Genomic DNA, 14,921 nt, shown 5'->3' on the forward strand with positions numbered 1-14,921 from the left:
CAGTGTGGTTCCTTTGTGTTCGCACAAATAGGTGACATGTCTCCTTGTTTTCTGGGCAGGTCATCCATGCATGCACAGTTGGGCAGTGGAGCCTTGGTGGGCTCTCCACACAGTCATGGGTAGGTGGTACGGTTGGGGGCAGGGGAACGGGAAGTTTCTAGAGGTTCATGGTGGGGGTGGGGTCCTCCACACCAGGGTGGATGGGCAGGGTGGACCCTGGGCTGTGGTTGTGGTTGGGGCGAGGCCTCCTTGCTCAGGTGGGTGGACCGAGAGTCTTCTGTGCAGGCACAGAATAGTGGAGGGGGTCCTTGAGAGGAGAAAGGGGGCAATCTGGGAGGCTTTCATGCAGTTGCAGAAGGGCAGGGAGTCCCTGGGAGGTGGGGATGATGATAAGATTCCATGCTTAGGCAGGTGGCCTGCTCAGGTGGCTGACCCAGGAGGCTTCTTCACAGTTGCAGAAAGGCAAGAGGAGGGGGCCCTGGGTAGGGGAAGGAGGTGGGATGAGGCTTCCATGCTTGGGTGGGCAGTCCAGGAGGCTTCTGCGCAAGTTCGGACAGATGGGGCTATATAGCACAGGGTAGGAACCCTGTTTGTGGTGGGTGTGGGGAGGCTGGGGTCCTCCATGCTACTGACCCAGGTTTGGTGGGGGAAATGAGCCCTCCTCGCAGTCACACATTGGCAGCCTAGCTCCCTTCTGTCTCTGCACTCACCAGGTGACATTGGAGCTCATGCCCTCCCTTCTGTACCGTTCCTTTGCCCCCCACAAATGTGTACTCCCTGATTGTTCTTTCTCCTGATCTGAAGTTTCTATAATCCAACTTGTATCATTTTGCTCCAGCACCTCTTCCCTATTGTTCCCTGGGTTCAATGCTATGTTGCTCCCATGTGTCACTCTTTCTCAGGCATGCCCAGACCCGGTGTGCTGCTTGCCCACTTCATTTTTCCTTTCCAGGGCTGTTTACACAGTATCTCTGTCACAGACTGTGTTTTTCTTGCTGATCTCTTCCTGGGCTTCTTGCTCACGTATGTTGCTTATAGCTGCCTCAAGATGGCCATGTTGCTCTAGGCTAGCAAGTAGGTTGTGGGCCATCTATGAGTCCCTGCTTTCCCGCTGTCCTTATTCTATCTCTCCTTCCAGTTGGTATTCAGTTTGTTTCTTTGACCCCTTATTTGATGTTCAGAGGCCTGAGGTCACCATTTGTATCTGTTCTTGGTTGCTTATACTGCTTATACAAGACTTTGTTGTAGCGTGATGTTATAGTCAGCCTAACTACACTGCCATCTTGGCCCCCTCCTGGCTTTGGTTAACAAAATATTAGAAAACTCTCTTACTCTTAATCATTCTTTTCCTTTCTCCCCTCTCACACAGTATAACTGGTTACTATTAGTTTGCGCATAAATAGAAAGACATTCAAGGCAAAAGGGATTTTTTCCCCCAATTGGAGAGAAATCTGGGGTTATGTTCCATCACAGGGAATTTATTGTATGACTTGGGATCAGTCAGGAACCCTCTCTGGACTCTTTTCTCATCTGTGAGTTGAGGGCTTAGACCAGTATCTCCAGGGCCCTCTCAGCATCAAAATGTTATGAATCAATGACAGTTCAAAGTCACTGAATTTATCAGAAGCTTTATTAAGGAATGTAGAGAAACTAAAGAAGACCCCAAATTTGGAGAGAATTCTATTATTACTGGAAGTATGTAAAGTGATTCTAAAATCTCTTGTGGATTTCAGAATTATTTCCATAATAAAACAAATAGAGAATTTTCACAGAGAGGAATGCCATTTTCTTCATGTATTTAAAAATTTCTGACTTTTTAAAGAACAATTTTTTAAATATGACAAATGTTTTTATTTCTTTAAAGAAACACTGGTTACTGAGATGTTCATTCTGTATTACATTTAAATATTAGACATCTGCAATCATCATGAATTCGTTACCAAGATGTTCCTAATATTTTGGAGTCTTTGATTTCCCTCAACTTCTGCCTTAGCGGAAATGCTCAGTAAGTTCCACAAGAATGAACAAAATATAAGGAAACATACTTTCTTATTCTTCTGTATTCCTTCTCTGACTTTACTCCGTTGAGGGTGTTTCTTTGGCTCTTTAGTTTGATGTTAAGCTAATTGCTAACTGTTCAGAATTTTTAGATTTTATGGATTTGAAATTTAACGGGCCGTGTTTGTGCTGATGGTTCCATTATCTAAAAAGAAGAGCTTTCTTATAAATCAGTAGCACAAACTTGTTAATGCTTTGGTAGTAATGCTGAACTTCCTTAAGAAACATGCTGTTTTGGGGAACTTCGTTACATACATCGACGCCAATTATAGTGAGTCCCACCCATTCACTGAAGTAGATTGGGAAACTGACAGGCAGGATGGTGTGATGGAAAGAGCAGAACAATTACAGGCAAGTCACTTACTGTCTGATTGTTAATTTTGTCATCCAAAAAGTGCGAGTAACAATATCAGCATAATGATTTCACACAGTTCTTATGGGACTACAATTAGATCATTCATCCTCTCAGCAAATATGTGATTCCCACCAGGTAGCACTTTGGATGTTAAGGATGTAAAGAAGGAAAATATGTGGCCTTGGGAGGAGTTAGTTTGTATATTAGTCACTGTTCACATTTACAATAATATTACAGCTATTTGAAGAAGGCCTGATCTTTCATCTCTGTTTCCACATTAGTATGTCACATGGAGGGGCTCATGTGTTGGTAACTCAAATAAGTGAATCACATAGTTAATTGCCTTGAAAACATTTTGTTAGTTGAGATGGGTCTCCCCTCAACTAAACTGAAATGAGTAAAGCATTGATTTGATTTTTTTTCACTGCTGGTTTAAAGTTCCACACAAATGTGCATGTAATAGTTTACCCTCCGATCCTTTCCAGCTATAGCAATGGCTGACTTTTCAGTTGGAAGTTGAGTCAATCCAGGTTATTATTCCGTTTTTTTCCCAATCACCATTTCAACATCAAAATACCTGTTTTTGGCTAATGTACTTTTCATGTTTGATATTAATCTGAAGTCCAGTATTTTTTTTTGGAAAGAAATATAAATTGTTTTCACATCCTTTTTTTCCATTAAGTTAAAAAAAGTCACCTCATAACTATGATTTCAAACAGCTGGATTGTAATATTTGCACTGTATGGGAAGAAAGTGTTTGGCTTCAGCAGAGCTCTTACAAGATCCACTCACCAGGTGGGCTTCTAACTGGCGGGAAGCTCGAGTGGAGAAGTTGGTGACCCACCTCTGGGCCGTGTCCACATGTCACTCAAAACTAGGTCAGGGCCTCCAGTTGTGGTGTTCTCTACATTCTTTCAGGAGAACATAAATAAATGGAGAATTGTAATACCTTCTTCATATGGTTTGCCAAAATACTTTCTCTTCCAACAAGTAAGGGGCTATTCTTTTTGCAGATGACAAAGTGAACCCCCCAGAAATTGGTGGCACCTCTAGTGCCGTGTAACCAGAAGAGGGGTGTGGGGCACACACCCCAGCTTTTGTCTGAGTAATGGACTCCCAGATGTGGGAGGGTTTGGACGTGATCTAGGCCTGCCACCTGTTTCACAGACAGAGAGACCAAGACTAGAGTAGAGAAGAGGCCTCGAGATTCAGCCAGTCAGAGGGCAGGATGGACCCATTCTCATATTTCTCCCAGGGCTCCTTCCGGTGGGTGCGCACTTATGCCATCCTGTCCACAATCTGTGGGCACCCTCAGAGAATGGGCACAGCCAGTGCAAGATGTAAGACATGTGTGGATTTTACATGTCCACATGTGTGTAATTGTGTGATTTCCTTTATCCTTAATTGCTTTAATGGCTAGGAATGTTGTAAATTTATTTTAAAAGCCTTATAAAAAGGAGAATGTTGTAAGTTTTTTTTTTAAACACATATAAAAATGAATTCCATGTTCAAATGTTGATTTCCACAGATTTTAGAGACCCTATGTTTGATGGCCCTGGTGGCTTAATAGTTAAGCACGTGGCTGCTAACTGAAAGCTTGACAGTTTGAACCCACCAAGTTGATCCTCCAGCCACTCCATGGGAGAAAGATGCGGCAGGCTGCTTCCATAAAGATTTCAGCTGTGGATACCTATGGGGCAGTTCTACCCTGTCTTAAGGGGTCGCTGTGAGTCAGACTCGATTTGCCCGCAAAGGTTTTTTTTGTTTGTGTTGTTTTTTAATGTTCGGCATGACCTTCAGGGACTTGAGTTTGCGTCTAGCCCATTTTTATCGTTCATCAACAAGGCCCTCAGTGGGGGAAGCTCTTGGGTAGCAGAGAGCACACAGGATTCCCTAGGTTTTACGTGATTACAATAAATGCTACCACCATTGGCATTAAATCTGCTTTTCTCAGGCATTAGATGAATACCAGAGAAGTCAAATATTTTGCCTAGAGCTTCACAATAAGCCTGTAGCAAACTGAAGATAAAATTTATGAGCTTATTTCTGTTGAGGCTGAGCCCCAAAGTCCCTAGCCGCCGCTGCTGAGCATGCCCCATCTTTGGAAGCAGGACACTGCCAGAGTTGTCTCCAAGCAAATGAGTAAAGCCCCACAGCTGTGACTCTCACTCGGCAGAGCAGGGAAAGACTGGTGGGTGAGTGCTGGTGGTTGGGGTACCCCGTGTGCCCCTGAGGCATGCGTGCAGGTACTCCCACTAGGAGGAGGGTCCTTTCCAGCCCCTGAGGTGCACTTGTGGATGCTCCAGGGCACCTCACTGGAGAAAGGTCTTCTCCAGCCCATGAGGCATGTGTGAGGTTCCTCCCAGGTACCTCGTAGTAGGAGACGGCCCTTCCCTGAACTTGGTTTCCTGGGGTCTCTAGGTAGGCTGAATACCAAACCGCCATGGCACTCAACAGAAAAATGCACACTAAACAACAAGCATGCAGTGACTGCCTTATGTTTACTTTCCAGAGTGCAAATTCACCTGCACCAGCGGAAAGTGCTTGTATCTTGGTTCACTGGTCTGCAACCAACGGAACGACTGTGGGGACAACAGTGATGAGGAGAATTGTCTCCTGGTGACTGAACATCCACCCCCAGGAATCTTCAGCTGTAAGTCCCTCCTGCCTGCAGGGCATCACGGTGGATCATGTTTTTGAAATGGTTAAGAGTTCAGTTCTTCAGCAGATGGGAAGGGTGCTGTTTTCTGGTTAAGGAAAGAGATTTACATTTTCACAAAGGAAATGTTTTCTTCTTTTAAGATAGAAAGATAGTACCTCTCAAAGCAGGAAACTATTCTCAGGGGCAGCCAGGGGCCCTGTGTTTTGAACTGGCTTTTGCTATTGATCTGAGAAGCTTTGACAAGATCCATCCAAGACCCAGCATACTGACTTAGTGTTCTCCAAACCAGTTTTCAAATCATACTAAGAGTAGTCAATCAGGAAGTCATTTTAAATAAGCAAAGGAAGAACTGTGAAGGGCCCAGAATTAATTCTATAATTGAAATAAGAAAGTAGAAAAATTTCTATGAGACTTTTTAAGAAGATCCTGGCCATGTGTTTTTCCATTTGACACTGGATGGAGAACAACTTAAGTGAGGTTTTACATGTGTGAATCCCCAAGGGTGAGGTTTCAAGCATTTCTTGAACCTCAAAGTGTGAAATCAGAGTTTGAATTTCATTGATTTTTGATCTCGTGGTTTTTATGAAGAGGAAGGAGAAAGAAGGCAGTTTAGAAACACTGCCGAACTTCTCTTAGGAAAAGTGATTTATTGTTTTCTGTGTTTCCTTGGGTTAGGTGAAGCAAATGGAAGGTGAGGATCATTTTTGCAGTAGCATACCCTGGGAATAAAGTTTGCATCACTAATGCTTGTCGTGGGATTTTGGGTCTGTGGGCCCTGGGAATAAAGTTTGCATCACTAATGCTTGTCATGGAATCTTCTTAGAGAGAATTGCATGACACACTCAACTTCTCTTCCAAGTGTAACTAATGTTATATTGAGGAGTTATATTACTGATTTTTAAAATTTTTGTTATAGAAATTACACTATATAAATAACAAAGCTGCAAATATGAAAATGGGGGGATTTTTTTTTAAAAAAGAAAGTGTGTTCTTTATTCTTACTGTACTTTCCTGCTGGGTGGCCAGCTCACAAAAGTCTGAATTCAAGAGTCCAGTTGTGTAAACTGTTTCCTCATGTTTTTCTGTTGTGTTCAGTTTCTTACACTGAGTGTTCTTAGAGTCCCACCACTATAATTTGAAAAGATAATTTAAGGTTAGTGTGTGTTTTCTTGGTATTCAGTCTGTGTTTTCCCCCGGTCACTTTTTTTAATTTTATTTTATTTTAATCTTTATTGTGCTTTAAGTGAAAGTATACACTTCAAGTCAGTCTCTCACATAAAAACTTATACACACCTTGCTACATACTCCCAATTACTCTCCCCCTTATGAGACAATCTGCTCCCTCCCTCCACTCTCTTTTCCTGTCCATTTTGCCAGCCTCAACCCTCGCTACCTTCTCATCTTCCCTACAGGAAGGAGATGCCAACATAGTCTCAAGTGTCCACCTGATCCAAGTAGCTCACTCCTCACCAGCATCCCTGTCCAACCCATTGTCCAGTCCAAACCATGTCTGATGAGTTGGGTTCAGGAATGCTTCCTGTCCTGGGCCAACAGAAGGTCTGGGGCCCATGACCACCGGGGTCCTTCTAGTCTCAGTCAGAACATTAAGTCTGGACTTTTTATGAGAATTTGGGGTCTGCATCCCACTGCTTTCCTGATCCCTCAGGGGTTCTCTGTTGTGTTCCTTTTCAGGGCAGTCATCGGTTGTCGCCGGGCACCATCTAGTTCTTTGAGCTCAGGCTGGTGTAGTCTCTGGTTCATGTGACCCTTTCTGTCTCTTGGGCTCATAATTGCCTTGTGTCCTTGGTGTTCTTCATTCTCCTTTGATCCAGGTGGGTTGAGACTCATTGATGCATCTTAGATGGCCGATTGGTAGCATTTAAGACCTGAGACACCACTCTATGAAGTGGGATGCAGAATGTTTTCTTAATATTTTTTATTATGCCAATTGACTTAGATGTCCCCTGAAACCATGGTCTCCAAACCCCTGTCCCTGCTACACTGGCCTTCGAAGCATTCACTTTATTCAGGAAACTTCTTTGCTTTTGGTTTAGTCCAGTTGTGCTGACTTCCCCTGTATTGAGTGTTGTCTTTCCCTTCACCTAAAGAGGTTTTATCTACTATAATTAGTAAGTACCCCTCTTCCACCTTCCCTCCCTCCCCCCTCTCATAACCACAAAAGAATGTGTTCTTCTCAGTTTAAACTATTCCTCAAGTTCTTATAATAGTGGTCTTATACAATATTTGTCCTTTCGTAACTGACTAATTTCACTCAGCATAATGCCTTCCAGGTTCCTCCATGTTATGAAATGTTTCACAGATTCGTCACTGTTCTTTATCGATGCGTAGTATTCCATTGTGTGACTATACCATAATTTATTTATCCATTCATCCGTTGATGGGCACCTTGGTTGCTTCCATGTTTTTGCTATTGTAAACAGTGCTGCAATAAACATGGGTGTGCATATATCTGTTCATGTAAAGGCTCTTATTTCTCTAGGATATATTCCGAGGAGTGGGACTGCTGGCTCGTATGGTAGTTCTATTTCTAGCTTTTTAAGGAAGCCCCAAATCGAGTTCCAAAGTGGTTGTACCATTTGACATTCCCACTCAGCAGTGTATAAGTATTCCAATCTCTCCACAGCCTCCCCAAAATTTATTATTTTGTGTTTTTTGGATTAATGCCAGCTTTGTTGGAGTGAGATGAAATCTCATTGTAGTTTTGATTTGCATTCTCTAATGGCTAATGATCGAGAGCATTTCCTCATCTATCCGTTAGCTACCTGAAAGTCTTCTTTAGTGAAGTGCTTTTTCATATCCTTTGCCCATTTTTTAATTGGGTTGTTTGTCTTTTTGTGGTTGAGTTTTAGCACAATCATGTAGATTTTAGAGATCAGGCGCTGTTCGGAGAAGTCATAGCTGAAAACTTTTTCCCAGTCTATAGGTGGTCTTTTTACTCTTTTGGTGAAGCCCTTAGATGAGCATAGGTGTTTGATTTTTAGGAGCTCCCAGTTATCTGGTTTCTCTTTGGCATTTTTAGTAATGTTTTGTATTCTGTTTGTGCCATGTATTAGGGCTCCTAATGTTTTCCCTATTTTTTTCTTCCATGATCTTTATCATTTTAGACTTTATGTTTAGGTCTTTGATCTATTTGGAGTTTGTTTTTGTGCATGGAGTGAGGTATGGGTCTTGTTTCATTTTTTTGCAGATGGATATCCAGTTATGCCAGCATCGTTGGTTAAAAAGACTATCTTTTCCCCAATTAACTGACACTGGGCCTTTGTGAAATGTCAGCTGCTCATATGTGGATGGATTTTTGTCTGGATTGTCAACTCTGTTCCATTGGTCTATGTGTCTGTTGTTGTACCAGTACCAGTCTGTTTCGACCACTGTGGCGGTATAATAGGTACTAAAATCCGGTAGAGTGAGGCCTCCCACTTTGTTCTTCTTTTTCAGTAATGCTTTACTTATCTGGGGCTTCTTTCCCTTCCATATGAAGTTTGTTGATTTGTTCCTCCATCTCATTAAAAAATGTCGTTTGGAATTTGGATCGGAATTGCATTGTATATATAGACTGCTTTTGGTAGAATAGACATTTTTACTGTGTTAAATCTTCCTATCCATGAGGAAGGTCTGTTTTTCCACTTATGTAGATCCCTTTTGGTTTCTTGAAGTAGTGTTTTATAGTTTTCTTTGTATAGGTCTTTTATGACTCTGGTTAGATTTATTCCTAAGTATTTTACTGTGAATGGTATTGATTTGGTGATTTCCCCTTCGATGTTCTTTTTGTTGATGTAGAGGAATCCAGCTGATTTTTGTATGTTTATCTTCTAACCTGAAACTCTGCCAAACTCTTCTATTAGTTTCAGTAGTTTTTCTGAGGATTCTTTAGGGTTTTCTGTGTATAAGATCATGCTATCTGCAAACAGAGATACTTTTACTTCTTCCTTGCCAATCTGGATGCCCTTTATTTCTTTATCTAGCCTAATTCCTCTGGCTAGGACATCCAACACAATGTTGAATAAGAGTGGTGATAAAGGGCATCCTTGTCTGGTTCCCATTCTCAAGGAGAATGCTTTCAGAGTCTCTCCATTTAGGGTGATGTTGGCTCTTGGCTTTGTTTAAATGCCCTTTATTGTGTTGAGGAATTTTCCTTCTATTCCTATTTTGCTGAGAGTTTTTATCATGAATGGGTGTTGAACTTTGTCAAATGCCTTTTCTGCATGAATGGTTAAAATCATGTGCTTCTCGTCTTTTGTTTTATTTATGTGGTGGATTACATTAATGGTTTTTCTAATATTGGACCATCCTTTCCTAACTGGTATAAATCCCACTTGGTCATGGTGGATTTTTTTTTTTTGGATATGTTGTTGAATTCTATTGGTTAGAATTTTGCTGAGGATTTTTGCATCCATGTTCATGAGGGATATAGGTCTGTAATTTTCTTTTTTTGTGCTGTCTTTAGCTGGTTTTGGTATCAGGGATATGCTGGCTTTATAGAATGAGTTAGGGTGTATTCCATCCTTTTTTACGCTCTGAAACACCTTTAGTAGCAGTGGTGTTAACTCTTCTCTGAAAGTTTGATAGAACTCTGCGGTGAAGCCGTCAGGGCCAGGGCTTTGTTTTGTTGGGAGTTTTTTGATTACCTTTTCAGTCTCAGTTGTTCTACTTCTATTTGTGTTAGTTTAGTTACGTAGTGTATTTCTAGGAATTCATCCATTTCTTCTAGGTTTTCAAATTTGTTAGAGCAGAATTTTTCATAGTAATCTGATATGATTCTTTTAATTTCAGTTGGGTCTGTTGTGATATGGCCCATCTCATTCCTTACTCGGGTTATTTGTTTCCTTTCCTGTATTTCTTTGGTCATTCTGGCCAATGGTGTATCAATTTTGTTAATTTTTTCGAAGAACCAGCTTTTGGTCTTGTTAATTCTTTCAATTGTTTTTCTGTTCTCAAATTCATTTAATTCTGCTGTAATTTTTATTTTAGTTTTCATCTGGTGCCTGAGGGTTTCTTTTGTCGCTTTCTTTCTACTTGTTCAAGTTCTAGGGATAATTCTTTGAATTTGGCCCTTTCTTCTTTATGTATGTGTGCATTTATTGACAAAATTTGACCTCTGAGCACTGCTTTCGCTGTGTCCCAAAGGTTCTAATAGGAAGTGTTTTCAGTCTTTTTACATTCTATGAATTTCTTTATTCCCTCCTTAATGTCTTCTATAATCCAGTCTTTTTTGAGCAGGGTGTTGTTCAGTTTCCAAGTATTTGATTTCTTTTCCTTTGTTTTTTTGTTACTGATTTCTACTTTTATGGCCTTACGGTCTGAGAAGATGCTTTGTAATATTTCGATGTTTTGGATTTTGCACAGGCTTCCTTTATCACCTAATATGTGGTCTATTGTACAGAATGTTCCAAGTGCACTAGAAAAGAAAGTATAGTTTGTAGCTGTTGGGTGGAGTGTTCTATATAAGTCTATGAGGTCAAATTGGTTGATTATAGCAATTAGGTCTTCCGTGTCTCTATTGAGCTTCTTACTGGATGTCCTGTCCTTCTCCGAAAGTGGTGTGTTGAAGCTCCTACTATAATTGTGGAGGTGTCTATCTCACTTTTGAATTCTGTTAGAGTTTGTTTTATGTATCTTGCAGCCCTGTCATTGGGTGCATAAATATTTAATATGGTTATGTCTTCCTGGTAAATTGTCCCTTTAGTCATTATGTAGTGTCCTTCTTTATCCTTTGTGGTGGATTTAACTTTAAAGTCTATTTTGTCAGAAATTAAAATTGCCACTCCTGCTCTTTTTTTGATTGTTGTTTGGTTGGTATATTTTTTTCCATCCTTTGCATTTTAGTTTGTTTGTGTCTCTAAGTCTAAGGTGTGTTTCTTGTAGGCAGCATATAGACTGATAGTGTTTTTTAATCCAATCTGCAACTATCTGTCTCTTTATTGGTGCATTTAGTCCATTTACATTCAGCATAATTATACATAAGTATGAGTTTAGTGCTGTCATTTTGATGCCTTTTTTTGTGTGTTGTTCACCTTTTCATTTTTCCACTTTTTGTGCTGAGAAGTTTTTTCTTTGTAAATTGTGTGTTTCTCGTTTTCATAGTAGTTGAATTTATTTTTGCTGAGTCATTATGTTTATCTTGGTTTTTATTTTAAAGTATGGAATTGTTAGACCTCTTTGTGGTTACCTAAATATTTATCCATTTTTTTTTAAGTAAAAACCTAACTTGTATCCCCCTGTATCTCCTTGGTTTCCTCTCCATATGGAAGATCTATGCCTCCTGTATTTAGTCCCTCTTTTTTGATTATTGTAACCTTTTACGTAATGACATCAATGATTCCCTGTTTGAGCTTTTTTTTAAAAAAATTACTCTTATTTTGTGTTTGTGATTTCTCTATCTGAGTTGATATCAGAATGTTCTGTTCTGTGACCTTGTGTTGTGTTGATATCTGATATTACTGATTTTCTGACCAAAGAATTTCCTTTAGTAATTCTTACAGCTTTGGTTTGGTTTTTGCAAATTCTCTAAGCTTGTGTTTATCTGTAAGTGTCTTAATTTCACCTTCATATTTGAGAGAGAGTTTTACTGGATATATGATTCTTGGCTGGCAGCTTTTCTCCTTCAGTGTTCTATATATATCATCCCATTGCCTTCTTGCCTGCGTGGTTTCGGCCGTGTAGTCTGATCTTACTCTTATTGTTTCTCCTTTGTGTGTGACTTTCCATTTATCCCTGGCTGCTTTTAAAATTTTCTCTTTATCTTTGGTTTTTGGCAAGTTTGATGGTGATATGTCTTGGTGATTTTCTTTTGGCATCTATCTCGTATGGTGTTCAATGAGCATCTTGGATAGATATCCTTTCATCTTCCCGGTGCCAGGGAAGTTTTCTGCCAATAGATCTTCAACTATTCTCTGTGTTTTCTGTTATCCCTCCATGTTCTGGAACTCCTATCACTTGCAAGTTATTCTTCTTGATATAGTCCCACATGATTCTTGGGGTTCCTTCATTTTTTAAAATTCTTTTATCTGATTTTTCTTCAAATATATTGGTGCCAATTGCCTTATCCTCCATCTCCCCAACTCTGCACTCCAATTCCTTGATTCTGCTCCTCTGACTTCCTATAAAAAAAAAAATTCTGTAATTTTATTGTTAATTTTTTAAATTTCTGAATGATGTCTGTCTATGGATTCTTGCATCTTATTAAATTTTTCACTATGTTCTTGAATAATGTTTTGATTTCTTCAACTACTTTATTTGTGTGCTCCTTGGCTTTTTCTGTAGATTGCCTTATTTCATTTCTGAGGTCATCCCTGTTGTCTTGAAGCATTCTGTGTATTAGTTTTTTATATTCTATATCTGGCAATTCCAGGAATGTATTTTCATCTGGGAAAGATTTTGATTCTTTTATTTGGAGGTTTGTAGAAGCAATCATGGTCTGCTTTTTTATGTGATTTGATACCGACTGCTGTCTCCGAGCCATCTATAAGATATTATAATGATTTCTTTTATATTTGCTCACTGAGTCTTCTTGTTTTGTTTTGTTTCATTACACCCAGATGGGCTACTAGATTGCACTAACTTGATTATTGTAGCCTTTGAATCACTTATGTCCTGTTACCAGCTAGTTTGAGCTGTTACCAGGTATATAAGCCTATGAGTCCATTCACTATTCTTGAATAGAATCAGCTCAAGTGTCATGATAGTGGGTCACCTAGTGTGTGGTGTAAGCTCTCACCTATTATCTTAGAGGAGTAGTGGTGATGGTTGTATGTGCCAGTTTCTAGTAGCGGCAGGGGATCACACTCCAAGGAGGGCAGGATGCTGACAGCCTTCCCCCGAGCACCGTTGAGGTAGGTGTGTCTCTATTCTCGAGTGCTCTAGTGGGTGGGCTCTGCAGCTGTACATTTGGTATGCAGTGATTGTACTTCTAAAGATTGGTAGGCATCTCTATCCTCACAACCCTTTAGTAGGTTGCTAGGTGGTGTGGATGGAGCCTCAGCCCTCAGTTCCCTGGTGTGGATCAGTGAGGGCTCTGTTTAATAGGTAGAGAGGTATCAGACCTCCAAAACTTGCATTTCCACCACTCTGCTAAAATATTTACTGTCAGATCTCTATCAGAATTGCCTTTGTATTATAATAGACTTGATCTCTTATGCCTGGGTAGAGCTGGTTCTGTATTGTTATTCCAGTTTAGGGAAGTCAGGAAAGGATTTTTCCCCTGATTTTTAATTGCTGTTTTTCCCAGGCCAGAAGAATGGGTTAGGGAAAAAAAACCTGCAGGGCACTTAACTCTCTGGCCCAGGGAATTCCAATGTTAATGAAGCAGGCTGGGGCAGGGAGGGGGGGGATAAGATAGATAGGAGAGAGTAGCACGGTAAAATAGACAAAATTACTTATCTTGTTTGGTGAGGACTGTTTTATCTGAGATTCAGGAGGGGTGTGTAGCCTGTGTGTGTTGTCTGGGTCCCCAGCAAGGTTGCCCCAGGGGGTTAGGGCTGCATCCTGTGTTTGCCCCATAACAGGAAGCCACTATCAGCCGTGCTGCGCTTAGTCCAAAGCCCAGCTCCAAGGTCTCCTGACTAGGACACTGAGCTCCAGGCTCCAAAACCAGTCACTTCTTCCCCGTGGTTTCTCGTTCCCCTGTCAGATGCTTCAGTGTGTAGCCTGCATCCACTGCTTGGGTCCCTGCCAAGATTGTCCCAGTTGGTTAGGGCTCTGTCCCATGCTTGCCTTGTCTCAGGAAGCCACAATCATCCCCACTACTCTGGGTCCAAGGAACCGCAAGGGCTCAGGACTGGGGTGCGGCATGCCAGGCTCTGGAACTGGACACTGGTTCAGTGCACGGCTTCTCGCTCCCCTGTCACTCAGGTCAACCCTTTAGTTCTGTGTTTGATGGTCAGGGTTCATAGATTGTCATGTATGTAATCGATTCACTTGTTTTTCCAAGTCTTTGTTGCAAGAGGGTTCAGTGGAAGCTTCTGCCTAGTCAGCCATCTTGGTCCTGCGTCCCCACCCCGGTCGCTGTTTTGTCAATAGCCTTTTGTGATTGTCAGTCCTGTGTTTGCCTCATGCAGGAACCCAGATGCAGCAATGGGTCCCACAGCTGACCCTATCTCTCTTCGTTGACTCGAGCTCCTTCAGGTCTGAGAGGGCCTAGGTATCTACTCTCTGGGCTTCCTGCTGCATACCAACTAACTTAGAGAGCTGGGGGAGAAAATAGGAGGAGGTGCCATTGAGTTGGCTCCAACTCATAGTGACCTTATGTACAACAGGACAAAACACTGCCTGGTCCTGCACCATCTCCACAATCCTTGCTATGTTTGAGGCCATTATTGTAGCCACTGTGTCAGTCTGTTTCACCGAGGGGCTCCCGCTTTTTCACTGATCCTCTACCAAGCCATGAAGTCTTTCTCCAGTGATTGACCCCTTCTGACATATCCAAAGTAAGCGAGACAATATGTCATCATCCTCATTTCTAAGGAGCATTCTGGCTGTACTTCCTCCAAAACAGATTTGTTTGTTCTTCTAGCAATCCGTGGCATATTCAGTGTTCTTATCCAAGACCACAATTCAAGGGCACCAATTCTTCAGGCTTCCTTTTTCCATTGTCCAAGCTTTCACATGCGTATGAGGCAAATGAAAATACCATGGTTTAAGTCAGGCATACCTTCTCATCAAAGTGACATCTTTGTGTTCGACACTTTAAAGAGGTATTTTGCAGCAGATTTTCCCAGTGCAATAGGTCATTTGATTTCTTGACTGCTGCTTCCGTGGGTATTGACTGTTGATACAAGAAGAATGAAATCCTTGATAGTTTCAATTTCTTGGCCATCTAACATGGTGTTG

At 41.2% G+C, this 14,921-nt stretch overlaps 1 protein-coding gene across 1 annotated transcript in view; it reads left to right on the plus strand.

The window, feature by feature from the left end:
- Positions 1-4,649: 4,649 nt before the first annotated feature.
- LDLRAD4 (low density lipoprotein receptor class A domain containing 4) overlaps positions 4,650-14,921 on the plus strand; it is a 330,574-nt gene continuing 320,302 nt past the window's right edge. The window contains exons 1-2 of the mRNA XM_064293224.1: positions 4,650-4,659; positions 4,926-5,066. Coding sequence (XP_064149294.1) covers positions 4,650-4,659; positions 4,926-5,066 — 151 coding nt within the window. The remainder of the gene's footprint in view (positions 4,660-4,925; positions 5,067-14,921) is intronic.

This window comes from Loxodonta africana, chromosome 11, assembly GCF_030014295.1.
Source record: "Loxodonta africana isolate mLoxAfr1 chromosome 11, mLoxAfr1.hap2, whole genome shotgun sequence".
Classification (NCBI taxonomy): domain Eukaryota; kingdom Metazoa; phylum Chordata; class Mammalia; order Proboscidea; family Elephantidae; genus Loxodonta; species Loxodonta africana.